At 37.0% G+C, this 22143-nt stretch overlaps 1 protein-coding gene across 1 annotated transcript; it reads right to left on the reverse strand.

Annotated features, from left to right (window-relative positions):
• Positions 1 to 23: 23 nt before the first annotated feature.
• abcc10 (ATP-binding cassette, sub-family C (CFTR/MRP), member 10) lies at positions 24 to 21816 on the reverse strand. Its single transcript, XM_067432019.1, has 22 exons — positions 21696 to 21816; positions 21409 to 21610; positions 19026 to 20397; positions 17985 to 18212; positions 17636 to 17792; positions 13947 to 14110; positions 13694 to 13773; positions 11588 to 11759; positions 11409 to 11507; positions 11106 to 11295; positions 10924 to 10998; positions 10657 to 10836; positions 10428 to 10557; positions 10080 to 10272; positions 9493 to 9836; positions 6108 to 6277; positions 5506 to 5666; positions 3941 to 4194; positions 3113 to 3258; positions 2894 to 2991; positions 2687 to 2799; positions 24 to 358 (listed from the first exon to the last, which is right to left on the reverse strand). The coding sequence occupies exons 2-22, from the start codon at positions 21594 to 21596 to the stop codon at positions 217 to 219; spliced, it is 4656 nt and encodes a 1551-aa protein (XP_067288120.1). The 5' UTR covers positions 21597 to 21610; positions 21696 to 21816; the 3' UTR covers positions 24 to 216.
• Positions 21817 to 22143: the final 327 nt, after the last annotated feature.

Genomic DNA, 22143 nt, shown 5'->3' on the forward strand with positions numbered 1-22143 from the left:
TAAAAATACAAATCTGAAACGAATAACTTAAAAAAAACATTTACTTCTAAGACAGACACACATTTTCATTTTTACAAATGTGACCATCATAAAACAAATTTTCCTGAGTTTCACAGTTCTATTCAACATTGTATTACATGATATAAACTGCAGGTATTTGCACATGTGCGATGTCCATTCATTTGACTCCAAAAACATTCTTTTCTGAACAGTAATTTAAACTTGCTCTTCCCCGCCACGTAAGAGTTTCTGGAAAACAGAGTCTTCTCGTTGGCACATAGCTGCAGGGCTGTCAAACTCCACCACCTTCCCAGCATGCATCACCAATACTCTGTCAGAGTCCATGATTGTATTCAGTCTGTTGAATGAGAGGGACAAGGTTGGGTTGTATGGCAACAGAACTTTTCTTGACAGATGTCTAAAACTTTAAATTTTATCATTTAATAAATGTATCATTCCAAAATAATAATTTGTTAATTCAAAAAGTACAAAGGGTAGAAGAAGAAAAAACTAAATGAACTTCAACCTGACTTTAACTATTTCTAAAAGTAGTGATGAACTAGTCATTTGCTGTGGAAGTGTTATCATGCGCTAACTGGCAAAAATGCCTGCTAGCATGTTATAAACGTGGCTGTTCGGTACAAAGGTTAACAGAGAGAACTCTGGCAACTTAAAGCTGCAGTAGGGAGTTTTTAGAAAACGTTTACTTAAGCCCAATTTGGATGGTAATTGTTTCTCATGTGGACGTCTGTAAAAATACATTTGCATGCCACCTCAGTGATAAAACAGTGGAGGAGCGAGTTTTGTGATCCTGTGCACTTGGGAACACTGCTCACGTGGTCAGTCGAATGATTGTCTGCTGTAAAAATGTTATATGCTTGGAATAATAATACAATTATATTTAATTTAATAATAGGAAATTATTAATTATTTAAATCTCCTGTTTAAAAAATATGTAATTTAAAAGAAATGTGGAAATGAGGGGAAATAAGTTAATACAATGCTGCAAATTTAACTTATATAACATTAATTACTGCTATAATAATGGCTCATCTAAAATATTTACTTTTTTTTTTCTCTTTTGAGCTGATGTAAGCTTATTCTTGTAATTACTTTGCAGCATTTTAGTATTAAAGTGTAGGCTAGATCTTTAAGATGCATCCAAATTACAGGAAAGCGCAACAATACGGTGCTCCGCTGTGGTCAAAAAGGATATAAACAGTTAATTTTGAAGCAATCTTTTCTTGAAAACTCAGATGTGGATTCAGATGGAGCCGTGTGGAGCAAATTATTTGACGGACAGATGCATTTTTATGATCTTAAATCATAGGGATCGCAATCCCTCCTATTATGAAGCTTGGATTAGCCAGGACTTTTATATTGTAACAACTTTTATTCATCTGAAAGAAGAATGTCATATACACCTAGGATGACTTGAGGCCCAGGTGAGTAAATCATAGGCTATTTTTCATTTTTGGGTAAACTATCCCTTTAAATGTTTATGATTGCGTTATTTTACATATGCATTTGCTTACATGTGTTATCCCTGGTTTCTGCTTGATCCAGATGGGGAAGAGTGGTGTGTTTTGTGGTGCTGGAGCACCAAAATCATACTTATGGGGGTGGAAATCAACCCACGTGTAAGAGCCAGGTATAGTTCTATTATTTTGAAACACATATTTTTGGTCACTTACGGTAATTAGAGAACCTGGTGGTGGCGGAGGAAGCAAGAGTATATCGTCTGTTCACCTGTGCGGTTTTGTGAATGACAGCGGGGGTGACGGGGAAGGCTTATTTTTGCTGTCTGCTGTAGAATAGGGTGACCATATTTTGATAACCGAAAACCAGGACACTCAGCCCGGCAATGAGATACTCAAATGATACTCGAAATTACTTAAAGATTCATTATTATTAATTTCATTATATTTAAAGTATGCCCCACTGTATGGATATAAAATTGTTATATTCGGGCCAGGACAGGACTTGAAAACTGGACCCTACTGTAGAACGCTTTTTATAACGCTGCTTAATGCCATTTATCATGACTTTTGAACACCATTTCGTATGCCAGTGAAACAATTATGCAATGTATTGGATATACAACCTTGTTTGTTTCTCAGGCAAACAAATCCACAAAACAGTCTTTCGATCGATGATCATTATCGGTGAGCACATCTGTCAAGTTACATTCCCTTACCCTGCCTCTGGCTAAAAGTTTGGTTTTCAGATAGTCACCTATACCACGAAAAACAAAACACGGAATGTCTCCCTCATCAGACACACCCAATTTAGTTATTTCAGACTCTGCTAATGAGCTGATGATTTGAATCAGCTGTGATAAATGAGGGAGACAAAATGTGCAGGGCTGGGCTGCCTCCAGGACAGGTTTGAATACCACTGAACTAGGGAAATTTACCGATACCGTATAACATTGAAAACATGGAAAGCCGGAAATTTCAGTCAAAGGCAGGGAATCGTTGTCTCATAAATGTTTAATTTAATAAATGGCTTGGTGTTACTGCTTTTAGAATTTTTCAACTGAAAATCAGTTCCACATCACTAAAGAAAAGTTGGATAAAGAGACCTTTTCCCTTCTTTTTTCATTCAATAAAACAACAGTATCAAAGTAAAAAAAAAAAAAACACACAAGTATATATCATATGCAAGTATAAAAGCAGTTTGTGACCTGTGGGCGATGGTAAGAACGGTTTTATCCTTGAATTTTTCTCTGATCGTTTTTTGTAGAAGCATGTCAGTCTTCTGGTCGACACTTGCTGTTGCCTCATCGATGCATAAAATCTATTGAAGCATAAATGGACAATAAAATACATAATGAATATAAGAGGAAAACAACAGATATGTGTTTGAAACTCTTTATACATTAGTTTTATACATTAGCTTCTGTAAGCAGAGCACGAGCAAGACACAGCAGCTGCCTTTGGCCCACAGACAGAGACTTTCCCCTCTCTCCAAGCTCCGAATCCAGGCCACCTGTAATGGGATAGACAGACATGGCAACAAAAAACCTCATGTCCTAGATTAATCCTTTCACAGATGGATTTGAGCTGAACAAACTGAACAACAGTCACACAACATGGTGATCAACTCTCACCAATCCTCTGTACTACATCTCCCAGGTGGCATTGCTCAAGAGCTTCTAGCAACTGTAAGTCTGGATGATGGCCATGGGGATCAAGGTTCTCTCGCACTGAGCTGGAGAAGAGGAAGGGATCCTGAGGTATGATGGCCAGCTTTGATCTAAAGAGGATGAAACAAACAAAACAAATATTTACTTACCTCCTTGAAACAACAATGCATATCAGATTAACTTTTCTTTGGAAGAGGAAGCGGATTTGAAAAAAAGAAAGAAAAGTATAACGAAGACAAAACTTATGTCAAAAACTTATGAAGTAAAATGCATTAGAAATATTTACAGTTATGGACTAATTCTAGTTTAAATGACAAATAAAAAAAACTTGACAATTTGAAATTATTTTCTTGCAAACGTGAAATGTACGCTACCATTCAAAATTTTGGGATCTGATATTTTTGAAACAAATTTTTTTATGCTCACCAAGGCTGCATTTATTTGATCAAAATACAGTAATACTTTAAAATACAATTTATTCCTGTGATGGCAAAGCTGAATTTTCAGCAGCCATTACCATTTTTGTCAAAACCGTGATTTTTCTCGATTCTTTGAATAGAAAGTTCAAAAGAACAGCATTTATTTAAGATACAAATCTTTTTGTTACATTATTAAAGGTTTTAATGTCTCTTTTAATCAAATGAATTCATTCTTGCTGAATTTTTTCTAAAACAAAAAATTATATATATATATATATATATATATATATATCTTACGACAAACTTTTGAATGTTAGTTTATCGGACTAACAAAGTAGAAAGGTGCCAAACAAACAGTCACTGTAAAACTTACCGCAGGTTACTAAGCCTGACAGAGCTGATGTCAACTCCATCCAGCAGTATTTGACCCTGGTTTAGCTCCACCATACGGAATAGGGCAAGGAACAACGAGGATTTCCCCGAGCCTGTACGCCCCACTATGCCAACCTTCTCCCCTGGTAATACCTCCAAGCTGACCCCATCAAGAGCATTGGGCAAACCTGGCCGGTATGCCAACACAGCACCCACAAACTCAACTCTGCCCTTTTCAGGCCACGAGTCTAGAACCTGCAGAGGGTAGAATTTCAGGCTAAGGTTGAGCTTTACACTTTAAGGACATTTTAAATTACCATTATAATGTGAGAAAATGTTAAAATGGTAACCAAAAAGGTATCTAAATACATTTCAGTTTCTCTCTCTCTCTCTCTCTCTATATATATATATATATATATATATATATATATACACACACACACACACACACACATATATATATATATATATATATTATATATATATATATATATATATATAGAGAGAGAGAGAGAGAGAGAGAGAGAGAGAGAGAGAGAGAGAGAGAGAGAGAGAGAGAGAGAGAGAGAGAGAGAGAGAGAGAGAGAGAGAGAGAGAGAGAGAGAGAGAGAGAGAGAGAGAGAGAGAGAGAGAGAGAGAGAGAGAGAGAGAGAGAGAGAGAGAGAGAGAGAGAGAGAAACTGAAATGTATTCAGATACTTTTTTAGTTACCATTTTAACATTTTCTCACATTATCACAGTTTATTTGCTATAGTTTATTTTAAAATGGTTAAAATGTGTCAGAACAAATTAATCTTTATAATGCCAGTTGAATTTGACATAAAGGTATGTAATGGATTATAATCAACCAAATTAAATTAAGTACACAATTAGATAATACCAATTTAGGCCAACCAATTACAAAGCATTGCCTAATTTTGTTAAGTCTTATTTTCTTAAGTCTGTGGTGTAAAAGGTCACATTAGAAATTAAAGCAAAACATGGTCAGGTCAAAGTGTCTGAATAATTTTGGTCTCAAATTTTTTTAATCAATTTGACTGTATGAAGATGTATGAAGAATTATACTTTTTGGGTATAATATATCAAACATATTTATTCCGGTGATCAAAGCTGAATTTTCAGCATTATTACTCCAGTCTTCAGTGTCACAGGATCCTTCAGAAATCATTCTAATATGATGATTTATTATCAATGTTGGAAACAGGGCAATAAATAGTTAAAAAGAACAGTATTTATTTAAAATATAAATCTTTACTATAACTTTTTATCAATGTAGCACACGATTGCTAAATAAAAGTATTAATTTCTATATAATTCTATATAGTATTATATATATATATATATATATATATATATATATAAATTAAATTGATACTTTTTTAAATTACATACAGAATTTTATTCTACATTTTTTAATTTATTAATTGAAAGATTCGACTATTACTAATAACAACAAGTTTCGAAAACATAAAAAATAAATAATAATAAAATAAATAAATAATAATAAAATAAAATAAATCACAGCTGGTTCAAATGCAGTTTTTGGGCTAAAGATCACTCCTCTTACCTCAATGCTGGCATGTTGAGGCTCCTGTGGAATGTTGGTGGAATACTCCTCGGTACGTTCAATGCTCACCAACTGCATCTCTGTCTGTGCAAAGCTGAAAATCAGCCCTGACAGCAAGTTGGTGATGGATAGTGCATAGGACAGAGACAGACCTACCAGACCTGACAGAACAGAGAAGAGCAAATACTTTAATATTTTTTAATTTTATTATCTTGAAACCATTTTAAATGTCTTATGGTTGAACTGCACAATGCTCTTATGAAATTGAACAATTTCCAATTTCCAAAAAAAAGTTTCCTAAATGTCCAATAGAGACCAATGAAGTACATGTGAATCTGTCTGTGTCTGCACAAGCCAGTAATAGACATGGCTTTTCAGATGCTTTTGAATTTGATGTTGTTTAAGATACAGAAATAACAATCTTCCTATCTTCTATTTTTGTAAACTTTTTCGTCTGTAAAGGTAGTAGTTGATTCTTAGTAGAGAATGTTCTGGATGTTCTGTTGGCCATGGCAGTCTGACATGAAGCTAAAGCTGGTTTACTTCACTCTGGTAAAGAGCATCTGTTAAATTCCTAAAATTTCAATCATAAAGAGATTAACCTGGATCGATGGATTTGAGCTGATGCTGGATCACAGCGATCACACTGATGCCGGTTACTACGGTAACACCAATCATCTGCAGCCGAATGTCCAGCCACTGCATGGCAGCATTACTGTTGAAGAGACATCGCTGATTCTGTTCTAGACGCCTCTCATTCTCCTCCTCAAATCTGCTCTCAAACACAAAAATAAAATCGTATTCAGAATACAATCACAAATGTCCAGGTCATATTTCACCTCAAAGTCAGATGACTTAAATTTCTTTATAAAAAAAAAATTAAATCAGCATGAATTATGCAAAACAAAAAATATGCACACAATTCACACAAAGACACATTATTTAACTGTAAAATGGTAGAATTTGCTGTACTGATTTTATTTTATGCTGTTGAAAAAATAAATTATTTCATTATAGTATTGTGAGAAGGAGATTAAGTAAAAATTGTCAAAATGCTATTTAAAAAAATAAATAATAATAAATATAGCTGCAAGCAGCAATTATCAGGGCCAAGCACAGCAGAAACAAGGAAACTAGCAGTGATGAATGAAAGACATGAATAAAGACAATTTTGAACAAAAAGGTGGAAACCCTACATAAATACATTGAGTTGTATAGAGCCAATATCATGTTTTGTTTAATTATACAGTCTTGTTCAAAATAATAGCAGTACAATGTGACTAACCAGAATAATCAAGGTTTTTCGTATATATTTTTATTGCTACGTGGCAAACAAGTTACCAGTAGGTTCAGTAGATTCTCAGAAAACAAATGAGACCCAGCATTCATGATATGCACGCTCTTAAGGCTGTGCAATTGGGCAATTAGTTGAATTAGTTGAAAGGGGTGTGTTCAAAAAAATAGCAGTGTGGCATTCAATCACTGAGGTCATCAATTTTGTGAAGAAACAGGTGTGAATCAGGTGGCCCCTATTTAAGGATGAAGCCAACACTTGTTGAACATGCATTTGAAAGCTGAGGAAAATGGGTCGTTCAAGTCATTGTTCAGAAGAACAGCGTACTTTTATTAAAAAGTTGATTAGAGAGGGGAAAACCTATAAAGAGGTGCAAAAAATGATAGGCTGTTCAGCTAAAATGATCTCCAATGCCTTAAAATGGAGAGCAAAACCAGAGAGACGTGGAAGAAAACGGAAGACAACCATCAAAATGGATAGAAGAATAACCAGAATGGCAAAGGCTCAGCCAATGATCACCTCCAGGATGATCAAAGACAGTCTGGAGTTACCTGTAAGTACTGTGACAGTTAGAAGACGTCTGTGTGAAGCTAATCTATTTTCAAGAATCCCCCGCAAAGTCCCTCTGTTAAAAAAAAGGCATGTGCAGAAGAGGTTACAATTTGCCAAAGAACACATCAACTGGCCTAAAGAGAAATGGAGGAACATTTTGTGGACTGATGAGAGTAAAATTGTTCTTTTTGGGTCCAAGGGCCACAGGCAGTTTGTGAGACGACCCCCAAACTCTGAATTCAAGCCACAGTACACAGTGAAGACAGTGAAGCATGGAGGTGCAAGCATCATGATATGGGCATGTTTCTCCTACTATGGTGTTGGGCCTATTCATCGCATACCAGGGATCATGGATCAGTTTGCATATTTTAAAATACTTGAAGAGGTCATGTTGCCCTATGCTGAAGAGGACATGCCCTTGAAACGGTTGTTTCAACAAGACAATGACCCAAAACACACTAGTAAACGGGCAAAGTCTTGGTTCCAAACCAACAAAATTAATGTTATGGAGTGGCCAGCCCAATCTCCAGACCTTAATCCAATTGAGAACTTGTGGGGTGATATCAAAAATGCTGTTTCTGAAGCAAAACCAAGAAATGTGAATGAATTGTGGAATGTTGTTAAAGAATCATGGAGTGGAATAACAGCTGAGAGGTGCCACAAGTTGGTTGACTCCATGCCACACAGATGTCAAGCAGTTTTAAAAAACTGTGGTCATACAACTAAATATTAGTTTAGTGATTCACAGGATTGCTAAATCCCAGAAAAAAAAATGTTTGTACAAAATAGTTTTGAGTTTGTACAGTCAAAGGTAGACACTGCTATTTTTTTGAACACACCCCTTTCAACTAATTGCCCAATTGCACAGCCTTAAGAGCGTGCATATCATGAATGCTGGGTCTCATTTGTTTTCTGACAATCTACTGAACACACTGGTAACTTGTTTGCCACGTAGCAATAAAAAATATACTAAAAACCTTGATTATTCTGGTTAGTCACATTGTACTGCTATTATTTTGAACAAGACTGTAGCATCACCAAGTGGAGCAGTCCAACCACTTTTTTGAAGTGTCTTCAGAGTGCCCCCATACATAAGCGTTTCAAATTTGGTGAAAATATCTCATTTTATTTAGGGTTTATAGAAATTTGTATTCATAAGCATATAAAAAAATGAAACCACACCTGACTTTTGAATTTTCCTACGGCATTTCGTCTCGATCGGACTAATGGTTTCGAAAATATCCACGAAAGTTGTCTAAACAATAAATCACAACATTGAACAAACCATAGGCATAAACCTACCATGTTAGGTATTGTTGGACTCAGCAATCAAGGATTCAGGAATCCTTTGAAAATAAATCAAATTTAAAGTTATAAGCATGTGAATATTTAATTTTACCAATTGGTGGCGCTAGCTCGAAACTTCTCAGGCTCCTTCAGGGCATCGTGCCAATGATATTGGGTTTTGTAATGATACGCTAATACATTCATGATATACAGCATTTTATTTTATAGAAAAATTGGATATCATTTGACCAAATCTAACGAGACCACTTTTATAGCACTGTGCCGAAATGCAGCATGTAGCCTCAGGTCATGCTTGTGATGATGCGTACCAAGTTTGGTCTTAATATGATAAAACATTGCGGAGATACAGCCTTATGTCTATTTTTGCAAGCGCTTCGTAAAATTAATAGACTTTAATTCCAAAACTTTTGTTGGTATGTCTGAAGATGGTCTGGTTCAATTTTCATGTCTAGGAGTCTAGGAACGTCAATTGACGCTACCGAATATTTCCACAAACATAAGAGGGATTGAGTTAGAGACTCCAAAATTGGTGTAGTTGATGTGCGGCCAGTCCTCTATCAGTGTGGTAAATTTCATAACTTTCCCTCAAGTGGTTCTTGAGTCTATGAGCTGCCATAGACTCAAGAGAGGAGGAAGAAGAAACGGAAGCAGAATAATAACGCCAACGGATACAATAGGTGAAAAAAAACAAATGATCATTATAGGTCTGAAAAAGAAAAATTCTCTTTCTTAAATTACCCAAACATTTCTTTAAACCAAACCGTTTTGATTCAAGGTCATTTGAATTATTTGAGGGGGAAAAATGCTTTTCTTCAGAGAAAACCATTTCATACCTGGTAGTGTGTCCACTGGCCCGCACTGTGGACAGGCCGCTGAGGGTTTCCGAGAAGTGTGAATAAACTGGAGAGAGAGTGAGGCTGCACAGGCGTTTCAGCTCACGGGACGAGTGGCGATAAAAACATTGAGTTTGGTAGTAGAGAACCCCCAGAGGAACCAAAGGAAGTAGCACCCAAGGCAGCCCATAGGTCATGACGATAAGCATCCCAAGCAGCCCAAACACATTGGCCAGGAGGATGTTTAAGACAAAGGGGAGAGAGTCATCCACACAGTTAATATCTGAGGAAAATCGATTCAAGATACGACCCAATGGTGTAGTGTCAAAAAACGTCATAGTGGCCTAGAATGGGAGAAGCAGATATGAATAATGTAAATCACAAATAAAAAAAAAAACATTATACATTATTTTATATTATTATAATAATTGCAATGACTTAAATATCATTATTATATTACATTTATACAATATATAAAACCAAGTAGTGACATCTGCAAACAATTTTACACATTTTAGCAATTACTTTGAACCTCTGGGCCTAGTAATAGCTCACACAATCAGAGATGCAGAGACAACGCTTATTACCTTAAGCACACTAGACAGAAGTCTCTTATGAACGACAGTAGCAGCACAGATTGCTCCATAGGCGAAGAGAAACGCACGGGCAGCTGTGAATACGGTGTTCGCTCCTGCCAGTGATCCATACACAGTCATGTAAAACTTCAGCTCAGAGCTCATATTTCCAGAAGTCTGTGAACCTCTGTCAGGTGCATGAAATCTGATAAGTTATGGAGTAGACAGAGATAAACCAGTCAGGTTAAATGAGTTTTGTATTAAATAAATGCAGCCTTGGTGAGCATAAGAGGCTTCTTTCAAAAACGTTTGAATGGTAGTGGAAATAGAAAAAAACATTTAATGGAATGTCTAACTCACATAAGTCTCTCAGGAGAGAGGAAAGTCAGAGTAAAGAGTGGATCAGCTGACAGTGACACCAGCTCAGTCATATTGTCCTTCATATGTGAAATCCAATGAGAGAGCCACCAGTCCGACACATTTTTGGTGACTATATAAAGCAAATCAAAGTATTAACGGTACAATAGTGCAGCGACTGTCTTACAGCGATACTTTTATAATACATTCAGCTCATATTGGTTGTTATTACCTTGCATTAGGAAAAGGGAGAGCAGCACAGCTACAGCCAAGCATCCACCCACTGCTCTCCAATAGGAGCAGTACACAGCCCAGGACAGCTTTCCCATTTGCTTCTGCTCCTCCCCAAACATCTTAAGCTCTGATTCTAGCTCCGGCTCATTGACCTCCTCTTCCTCCTTGACTATAGCATCTGAGAAAGAAGGTTTATCTGCATACTCACAGTTGATGTGCACCAAGAATAAAAACTGAAAATTATTCATTTGAAAAGCATCAGTACCTTTCTCCTTCGCATTGCTGTTGTTCTTGCTGTCTTTATGGGCTTTTACCAGAGAAAGGACATCATTTGGCGTCCCTTAACCACAAAGACAAAGCAGAATTTTATTAGTAAATGAATAACTAATAAACACTAGTAATAACTAGTAAACAACCAAGAGGGCATTGCCTGGTGATGGTTGGTACCTGTTTTTACAATCATCCCATTGTCCATCAGCACCACCACATCTGCCTTATCCACAAACTCTATCCGATGAGTACAAAGAATTCTGGTCTTGTTTTTGAGAATTCCCAAGATGCATTTCTCCATGAGATGGTGGGCAACATCAGCATCCACAGCTGCTAAAGGATCATCTAGCAAATAGATTTCTTTATCCTGAAATACGAAATGCACAATAAATACACACATCATATTTCTGCCATGAACTTTCTGTTTTAGCCTTTTAGAGCATCAAACATCTCATTTGACGTCTAAAAAAAACACTGCACCATATAAACAGCCCGGGCCAAAGCGAGGCGGCTTTTCTGTCCTCCGCTCAGTGTCACACCATTCTCTCCCACCTCTGTTTGATCACCACCAGGCAAGATCTGAACAAAATAGCACATTCAAACAAGCAATTCATGGGAACAACTGCAAGCAAAATAAATATAGCTAGTTATACACCCACATTGAGGTCATCAGCAAGGGCACAGGCCTCAATCACAGCTTGATAGAACATGCTGTCAAAGTCCCTGCCAAAAAGTATGTTGTCCTGCACTGTTGCATGCTGGATCCACGGCTCCTGGGTGGCCAATCCAAATCCTTGCTCTCTTCCCTGAACAGATACCTCCCCTCCACACCTATAGGAGACAAAACCATGAAATCATGATCAATGTTAAGTGTGTAATATCTGTGCCACTTGCAGAACCTAACAAAACTTCAAAAATAACAATATTAATAACTATTTAAATATCAGAAGCTGTTTTGCACTAATTAGTTCTACCTCCAACATGTACAAATTAAAATTAGCTGGGTTAGTGCATGTTGATAGGTAAAAAGGCTTTTCCTTTTTTGAATGAAAGTACCTCTCATGATAGGTAGAGGCAAAGAGCTCTCCCAAGACCAACAAAATTGTTGCACTACTAATAACGGCACTGGTTACTGACGGATTTGATTTGAAATGTGACTCTGGACCACAAAACCAGTCATAAGGGTAAATCTTTATCTAAATTTCTAAAATAAATAAGACCTCCATTGATGTGGTTTGTTAGGATAGGACAATATTTGGCCGCGATAAAACTATTTGAAAATCTGGAATCTGAGGATGCAATAAAAATCTAAATATTGAGAAAAATCGCATTTAAAGTTGTCCAAATGGAGTCCTTAGCACTGCATAGTACTACTACTAATAATTTTTTTTATATATTTACAGTAGAAAATTTACAAAATATCTTCATGGAACATGATCTTTACTTAATATCTTTATGATTTTTGGCTTAAAAGAAAAATCAATAATTTTTTCTATTGCCACAAGCGTACCCATGCGACTTATGACTGGTTTTGTGGTCCAGGGTCACACATGTTCCTGAAAGCACCATTGGGACCATTATTCACACGTGGAAGGAACATCAGAAATATGTGACATGACGACAAGTCAATCACCAGACTTAAACCCAAAAGAGCATTTGCTGTAGGAACTGAGGATCAAGATTCGCAAGAGGCCCCCCGGGAATATTGAAGATTAAATACAGTCTGTTTAGAAGAATGGACCAAAATCCCACCTGAGCACTGTGAATGATTCATTTGTTCATACAGAAGCCTCTTAAAGCTGTAATGGCAAACAAAGGCTTTTCCATAAAGTATTAAATACAATATACTTATTTCCCCCACTGTACATTTTAAAATATATTCAAAAGTTGTTTTACATTGTAATATTTCACAATATTACTGTTTTACTGTATTTTTGATCAAATGTACGTAAGTATTCACAGCCTTTGCTCAATACTTTATATAAAATAACAGTTATTTTCAGATCTCTCCAGAGATGTTTAATCGGGTTCAAGTCTGGGCTCTGGCTGGGCCACCAAGGACATTCACAGACCATCAGGTTTTTGGTCACCTCCCTGACTAAGGCCCTTCTTCCCCAATCACTCAGTTTTGGCTGGTGACCACCAGGAAGAGTCCTGGTGGTTCCAAACTTCTTCCATTTATGGATAATGGTGGCCACTGTGCTCATTGGGACCTTCAATGCTGCAAAAAAATTCTGAAATTCTGTAGCCTTTCCCAGATCTGTGCCTTGATAGAGTCCTGTTTCAGAGGTCTACAGTCAATTCCTTGGACTTAATGGCTGGGTTTGTGCTCTGACATGCACTGTTAACTGTGATGGGATCTTTTATAGACAGGTGTGTGCCTTTCCAAATGATGTCCAATCAACTGAATTTACCAACGGTGGACTCCAATTAAGTTGTAGAAACATCTCATGGATGATCAGTGGAATGCACCTGCATTTCATTTTGAGTGTCATGGCAAAGACTGAATACTTATGTACTTATGTTATTTTTATTTTTAATTTTTAATAAATGTGCAAAGTTTTCAAACATATTTCTTTCACATTGTTAGTATTGGGTATTGTTTGTTGAATTAAGAAAAAAATATATAAATTTTTAAAATTTTGGAATAAGGCTGTTACATAACAAAATGTGAAAAAAGTGAAGAACTATGAATACTTTCCTGATGCACTGTATTGTTTTGGCATTTTATTTTGCACATTGTTAGAGATATTATGAATTAGTACCTGGTAAGCTCTCCTGTTATGGCAGCCAACAAAGAGCTTTTCCCACAACCAACTTTTCCCACCACAGCCACCAGAGAGCCCTAGGGCCAAAAAGCAAAGACAGATTTACAAACTAACATACTTTTTAATTTTTCATCAAACCTGCAACAAAACAAATTTTGAAAGGAGACTTCTCTTTATCTCTTCTTATCATGGTGAAACAATTAAGCTACTGATGGTCCAACTAAAGGCCTGTCCCTGCCACAGCACATACCCTTTTAATGCTGAGATTGAGTGCATGCAGATAAAAGCTGCGCACTGGTGACCTGTCCTCCGTCTTGTCATCAGGTACACTGACAGAATCTGGATCCTCTGAATGTTTCCAGGAGAAACTCGCCTGGTCCATCTGAACAGCAGACAGAGGATCCTCAGGACACGCTGCAAATAAATAAATGACATGAAGTGCACTAATTAAATGTATTAATCAAAGTTTTATGTATATTATTAATCACATGAATTTGCCATGAACAAAGTGTTTAATTTAGGTGAATTTCATAACCGTGTTTAAATGACAAGTGATAAGAAAAGAAAAAAAACACTGAAGAATCAGAATAGTGATTCGCCAAATTTAGTTTGAATTGACATTCAAACACTTGTAGCAACTCATAATGTAGTAACTGCACATGATGTAAAAACTAAAAACACATAAGGTAATAAGTATTACATTATTATTCTAATAAAATGTTCATAATAATGTCATAATTTTTTTACATTATGACAAAATAATTATATTATAATGTCACATGTCCAGTCTTCGTCTCCTGTGTTTTCCTCATGTTCTTCCAGGTTTCTGTTTGGTCACATGTTCCTTTGTTCTAGTTTTCCCGCCACTGTCAGTCCCAGCGTGTTGTCAGCTGTGTCTCGTCATCTGTGTCACCTGTTCCCCCTCATTAGTCTTTTATCAGTGCCTGTATTTAAGTTCCTATGCTGCGTTCCAGTTCGTTTTTATCATGCCCTTCACTCGCAAACTTCCCTCCGTCTCGTTCACTCGGATGTGCGTCATGCCTACGTTGCATGAGTGCCCACTACTGGCGGAAACTTTGCAAATGGACTGAACTGGAACGCCCTAAGCCCTTGATCACTTAGAATCCACTATGGAGTTGATATATTATTTATTTTTTACCTTTACGAAACTGTTTAATGCAGCATTCTATATGTATATGGATGTGTTTGTGTTGTTTTAAATGTTTTTAAAAATAGTTATAGTTGTTTGTGGTGGGGTAAATTAAACGTGATATGTGGTGACGTCACAATCGCGTTGCATTGTGGTATATGAAGCTGCCTGAAGTGTACATATGAAGTAGACTCGCTCACTCGGTCAAAATCGAGTGAGCAAGGGTCTGTCCATACAAACTTCCCTTGTTCACTTCATGAAGTGGAACGCACTTCAAAATGGCGGCGGGGATTCCCTCAAGGGGAAGTGCTTAGGGAAGTTTGCAAGTGCGTGTCTTAAAGTGGAGTGGAACGCAGCACTAGTCTTCACTCTGTCATGGGGTGCTTCCAATTCTTATTTGTGCATCCTCGTTTCCTTTCCTAGCTTCCTTTCCTCGCTCCTTAGCTCCACCCCTTCAGGACGCTAGGACGGAGGAATTGAATCAAGTGAAATATATCCTCGCTCCCTTTAACGTCACTTTAAAGCCGCATCAATTAATGATGACTGCACCGCTTGATTTAGTCGGGATTCTTGAATATTAGAGATGACTATTTATATTGTGAGCTTCAGCCTTCACAAAATACCACATTTGTCCATATTTTAATTAATATTACCAGTTATTATTAACAACAAATTCCAGTTATTAACTGCTTTTTATTCATTGATGTATAGTATTAGTTTCTATTTGTTTCTTTCATTTTCTTGTGCTTTGATATAATTCTGCTGTCAGTTGTTGTTATTTGACAAACATTTGTGTCTTGTACATGTACACATATTGATAATGAATAAACTGTGGCACGATATGAAGGGGGAGGAAAATTAAAGGTCCCGTTCTTCGCAATTCCATCTTTCAAACTTTAGTTAGTGTGTAATGTTGCTGTTAGAGCATAAATAATACCTGTAAAATTATAAAGCTCAAAGTTCAATGCCAAGCGAGATATTTTATTTAACAGAAGTTCCCTTTCAAAGCCTACAGCGAACGGCCGGTTTGGACTACACCCCTGCACTTCCTTGCATGAATGACGTCACTAGAACCATTTGTTGACTAACCCTCCGCCCACAAGTACACGCAAAATAGGGGGCGTGGTCTTGTTGCTCTCTCACGTGGAGAAGAGCGCGCATTCAGTGCTTGCATCTCCCCCGTTATGGTAAGAGGCGGGACCTTTCCGGGCAAAGTGCGCTAAGCTGCTGTCCAATCACAACACGGGAAGCGCTGGCCCAATAAGAACTCGTTACGTGTTTCTAAAGGAGGGACTTCATAGAACAAGGAAATCATCAGGCCGTTTTTAGGACAGAGGAAACAGCGGTGCACAGATAAGTAAATTGTGTGAAAAATACTGTGTTTTTTTTACTCGCGAAACATGAACTCATGTTATATTGCACACTGTAAACATAATCAAAGCTTCAAAAACACGCGAAAAACGGGACCTTTAATGCTTGCGTCACATTTAATGGATAAAACACTTCCGCAAAGGATCCACCTGTGTATCCTCGCTCATGACTCCTCAGGAAGCCTCCTCACTCCTCCATCCTCGCCTCCTCACGGTGCAATTAGAAAATTGAGATCTCCTACAAGATGACTGAGCTCCATCGGTTTGCGGGTCATAGGATGGAGGATGGAGGATGGAGGATGGAGGAGCGAGGAAACGAGGAGGGATATTGAGAAGCACCCTTGGTCCGGTCTTGGTGTTAACACCTTAGATGTCCTTATGTGTTTATTATGTTCTAAGGAAGTGTTAGAAGTTTCTTGTAAAGACAAGTTTTTGGGAATAAAGATCCTTTGAGTTTTTGGAAGTCTTGGCACGTTCTTCAGCAATATATCTAGACGTAACATATAAACTCACAAAAAACATGTCATATTGTCATAATTGTAATAGCTTTTAAAATATTAAAATTACTATATTCCCTTAGGATTTCCTTAACATTTAAATATTCATGAAATTATTATGTATTGTATTTGTTTATTCAACATTAAGCATTGGTATTCCTTTTCAGTACGTTTTAAAAATGTAAAACTTTTGCACCTTTAAACTACTCTGTTACTAGTAGGAATTTAGTAGTAATAGTATCAGTAATCTGGCATATTTTGTAGGCAGATTAAGACTAGATTTAGATTTTTTTAAATGTACTGTAAAGAAACACCAATGCTTTGTTTATTAGTAATAATAATAATAGCATGAATATTTAAATCTGTTGCAGTTCACAGGTAGTTTAACACTGGATTTAGACTTTTAAAAATTTACTGTTAGGGAATACTAATATTTTTTATGTTTTAAAAAGCTATTAAAATAATGAAAACATGTTTTTGGTGAGTTTATAATGTAATAAATGTATCATAATGTTTGATTTAATGAGATCATTATGATAATGATAACATTATGAGCTCAATATTTTATTAAGGTTTAAGAAAATGTTTACAATGTGTACATTTTATTACAATAATAATTTAATACTTATTACTTCAGTTTTTACATTATGAGTTGCTACAAACACTAAAGTACTCCCTGACATTTCAGGTATTTTATTTCAGTTCTTTTCTTTATTTTAGTCATTTAAAACACTTTTTCAGTGTTTTATTTTATTTATTTATTCATTTATTTACAATTATTTATTTTAAATGTTCATTTTAATTAATTATTTCAAATAATTATCAGCTTTTCATCAAAAGAGAAATATAAAATAACACCAGACAAGTGGATTTCTGGGTTGTGTTATGGATTATTTTAACCTTTCAGACACAGGTCAGGTACCTTGAGTGTAATAGACGGTGAGGTCCTGATCCTGTAGTGTGAGGAAGCGCTGAATGCGGTCTAATGACACTTTAGCTTCCAGGGTTCCATTCAGCACCCAGGGAAAGGCATTGAGAGGCAGAATGAGCATCCCCACAAGAGCCAGAGTACTAAACACCTGCAAAGCAAAAGGTGTAGAACGATATTTAACCATTCATACAAAAACATTTGAAATATTTAAACGCAGAGCAGACTCTGTTCCCCTTTCATGAAACATTTAGGCTGTGGTATATTACACTTAAAAAAAGAAGACAAAGAGAAAGTTGTTGCATTTAACCCAGTACATTCCTTTAAAGCGTGGCCTACACACCTTTGCAGCGGTGAGATTGTTTCCCAGCAGGACGTATGTGATGAAGGTAAGGATGGAGATGACCACGGGCAGAGCAGCCCAGGTGTACACACATACAGCATCCAGGTACTTCAGAATTTTCAGGTGATGAAGCTCTTTTTTACGTGCCTCCGCGATCTTTTGGGTGAAGTGCTCCTCCCAATTGTAGTACTTCAGGACCCGAATTCCAAAGAGTATCTCCGTCATTAGCTTTAGATAAATTATATCAGATATTTGATTATCCACAGGAAGTGACGGCACCAGTGTTTCTAAACCTGCTTGACTTCTACTTAGTAAAATATTTTAAAGCTTTACATTTAACTTTTATTTATTTATTAATTTAAATTACTTTTCCAGCTTTAGAAGGTTTGATTTTTAGTTGTTTTAGCTAATTTGAATGCTTCTTTTGTCTTGAATTTGTTTAATTCATCTATGTCATATTGACGCCCCCTTAGAAGTCTGCCGAGGGCCAAATGTGTAACACTACGGTCAAAAGTTTGGGGTTGGTAAGACTTTTAAATGTTTTTGAAGGTCTCTTATGCTCACCAAGGCTGCCGAGGCTTATTTGATTAAAACATTTTTTTTTAAATAAGTGTTTTCCATTTTCATACATTACTGTATTGCTGGGATGACAAAACTGAATAGACTTTAGTGTCACATAATCCTTCAGAAATCATTCTAATATGCTGATTTGATGCTCAAGGAACATTTTTATTATCATCAATGTTCCTTAATTGTATAAACCCTGATACACTATTTTCAGGATTCTGTGATGCATTTATTTGTAATAGAAATAGTATGTAACATTATAAAGGTCTTTACATTCATTTAAAGTTAAAGTTTACAGTTTGCAGTCATTAGTTGATTAATTTAATGCATCCTTGCTGAATAGAAGTATCAATTTCTCTCTCAAAAAATAAAAAACTTGACCCCAAACTTTTGAATGGTAGTGCATTTACTTAAAGCCAAATTTATAGACTTAACATAAACATATTCCAGATCATTAGAGTAACATAGTCCCACCTTCACTCTCCCATCCTTGTGTAGTAGCATATGTTTATTGTTTTCCAGAATTCGGGAAGCCAAGACTTTATTCAAAGGCACGAGAAGCACAGCCACGCCCACGCCGCCTAAGAAGGCCACGCCCACCTGAAGGTAAAGCAGGTAAAGTGCAAGGACAAACTGGAAGGGAAGACTCCAAACTTCATGGAAGCTGTTGAAGAAATTCACCACACGGTCCGTGTCTGTGCTCATGAAGTTGACTACCTCGCCCATGTTGAAGCGAGCCAGAGCAGACCCACTGACTTTAAGAGCTTTGCTGTATATGGTGGAAATCACAGCAGCCCGAGCTTCTAACGCAATCTTTGATACTTCATAAACAAAGACGTTCCTCAAGAGGGCAGCAAGAAAGGTACTAGAAAACAGCCCCACAGCACACCACACACCCTTGCTCAGTGGTGCCCCCTCTGTCTCCATGAAACCCACCAATTCACCGAGAAGCAGGGGTCCTGCAAAAGCTAGCATGCTTGCTACTAATTTCAACACACCCAGTAGGTAGTAGCGTAGACCAAAGGCCTTGTGCAACACTTGCAGAAGTTTGACATCATGTTGCGTTCCACCTTCACATATCCTCTCCGGCTCTGCCTCACTCCAAGAGTTGTCCTGCAGGTTTCCTCTTGGAAGTCTATCCAGTCTTTCAGGTTTTTCCTGACCTCTTGGAAGGACACATTTCTGCCAACACTGGTAGAACCGGAGATTGACTGCTTTGGTACGTAGACGATGAGGCAGCTGGAAGACATCACCTGGCCTCTCCAGCTCTCCACGTTTACCTCGCGTCAGCAAAGGGTTCAGCCAAAGGTAGAGGAGCCTGGACAGCCAGCTGCAGCCATCCTCAGCTACGGTCACCCCTCCATCGGGTTCAAAGGAGACAATCAAAGGAGCTACATCTTCTGCATTTAGAGATAGAATGTCCCTTTGAGTTCTGTAACAGGGAAAGATATAACCAAGCAAGTAGACCAGCACCAGAGCAGCCCTGGTTACTGTTAGAGCTAGACGGACAACCTGCAGAGACTCTGAGACTCCCAGGTGATTGACTTCTTGGATGTAGGTAGTGAGAATAAAAACTAGATTAGGGATGGAGAGAATAAGCAGTATAGGAAGCACAGCAGGACCACGAGTCCTTCTGAACACTGTCCTTTGTAAGGCCAAAACGGCCCCAAAATGAACCATCCAGGCCAGTATGCCACATCCATCGGCTAAAACATCCAGATAAATGTCTGGGGCCCAGAGCATAAAAACCAGGACCAAGTCTCCCAAAAACAAGAGCGCTAACAGCGCGGTCGATACAGTCCTAAAGCCCCAGCCAATGGGTAGAGATGATACAATATTGCTAAGTCTGTGGGTTATAAAACAACAATTAGATCATTTGAAAAGTATTTTAGCATCAAGATAATTAACATAATGAAAGTCAATATATAACCCACTTTAAATCTATAATCTGGTGTATTTCTACAAGGAATATTAAACAAAATTTGGTCAGGACTTAATTTTAACTACCAAAATTGATTAGATCATGACTAAAGATGCGGTCACATTCACAATATTTTGGCTAAATTTTAGGACAAAAAAGTTATATTGTCCATTGCCAGTAGTGTAGAGATGAAGTGCAGCTCACTTTCAAAACAATCATTTTTCTGTAGGTCAGCACAATGATTCTGCATGACCATTTTGCACTTGTTTTTCAAAATTAATTGAAAATGGTAAATATGTCTGTCTCTTTAGAATAAGATTGTGTTTTATGCAAATAAACAAGGTCCATTTTGATTTCATGACATGCTGACTTTCATCTGAGATTTTCACACATACAAAAGTTTGGGGTTTGGTAAGATTTTTTTTTACATTTTTGAAAGAAGTATCTTATGCCCTCATTTATTTTATCAAAAATCCAGTAAAATAGTTAAATTGTGATGTAACAATTCAATTACTAAATAACTGTTTTTTTTCTGAATATATTTGAAAATTTTATTTATTCCTGTGGTGACAAATCTGAATTTTCAGCATCATTACTCCAGTCTTCAGTGTCATATCCTACTAATCAATCTAATATGCTGATTTGATGCTCAATAAACATTTCTTGTTTTCACTGTTGAAAACAGGTGTGCTAATTAATATTTTTGTGGAAACTTTGACTAAAAAAAAATTGTAGGATTCTTTGATAATTAAAAGTTTAAAAGAACATTTATTTGAAAATGTTTTGTAACATTTTTTGTCTCTTTTGATACATTTTATGCATCAATGAATAATACAAGTATTCATTCATTGAAACCTCTTTTTTTTAATCGTACTAACCCCAAATTTTTGGATGTGTTTTTCAGCGTAAGTCCTTATATAATAGCTTTACACTCACCTGGGAACACTAATGTAACAGGCACTGATTATGGCAATAACAGCATGTAACAGTGATCCCAACAGAAGCTGGTTGACACATGGACTGATGGTACCATTCTGCCACATAGGAAATGGTCTGTCCACATTAGTGTGACAGAGCTCTGATATGAACTCAGCTGCTCCAAACACACCTGTATTCCTCCCCATGGCCTTTTGAAGACCTGAAATAAGGTCCTATAGTGAAAAGGGGTTTGTTTGTGTGTATGTATGATGTGAAGGACAGGCAAAGTGAATTCGGCTTCTTACCTCGGGCAATTTACAATGTTTTTATTCTCCAGGCATCTCGGACGTCAGCTCAAAGCGTGAAGCGAAACACTGCGAGGGCGTTTCAAAAGGCAGTGAGTCCGTGATTCGCCTTCAAAATAAAGGTCCCCAAGAATAACAATCAAATTTACTCCCAAAAACGATGTTTTAACTAATTGTAAAAGAAAGAAAGTGTTACGCAGAATGTCAATGCTACTTTTTTTTCATACACTGAAAATAAATGAAAACTGGGCCTGCAAGCTGTCGTAAATAGTCCATATTGGCATAGTAGGCTAGGCTATGTGAAAGACTCGAGAATACAAAAAAAAGTGTGCAGAAGATTTTAGGTATTTAGGGTAAAAGGCACCCCTGCTGTTGGGGCAAAAGAAACCATATAGGGTAGGCACCCTATTTAAATATTAAATTGGGTGTCCACCTTTTGTGATAATCA

Source organism: Pseudorasbora parva, chromosome 22 (genome assembly GCF_024679245.1).
Source record: "Pseudorasbora parva isolate DD20220531a chromosome 22, ASM2467924v1, whole genome shotgun sequence".
Classification (NCBI taxonomy): domain Eukaryota; kingdom Metazoa; phylum Chordata; class Actinopteri; order Cypriniformes; family Gobionidae; genus Pseudorasbora; species Pseudorasbora parva.

Excerpts from the sequence above, each read along its gene's own strand:
- abcc10 (XM_067432019.1), bottom strand. The coding sequence starts at position 21,596 with ATGGGGAGGAATACAGGTGTGTTTGGAGCAGCTGAGTTCATATCAGAG. Across the intron at positions 11,296-11,408 it reads TGGCCCGGGCTGTTTATATG|GATAAAGAAATCTATTTGCT; the intron begins GTGCAGTGTTTT and ends TTCGTATTTCAG. Across the intron at positions 10,999-11,105 it reads TGGGATGATTGTAAAAACAG|GGACGCCAAATGATGTCCTT; the intron begins GTACCAACCATC and ends TTTGTGGTTAAG.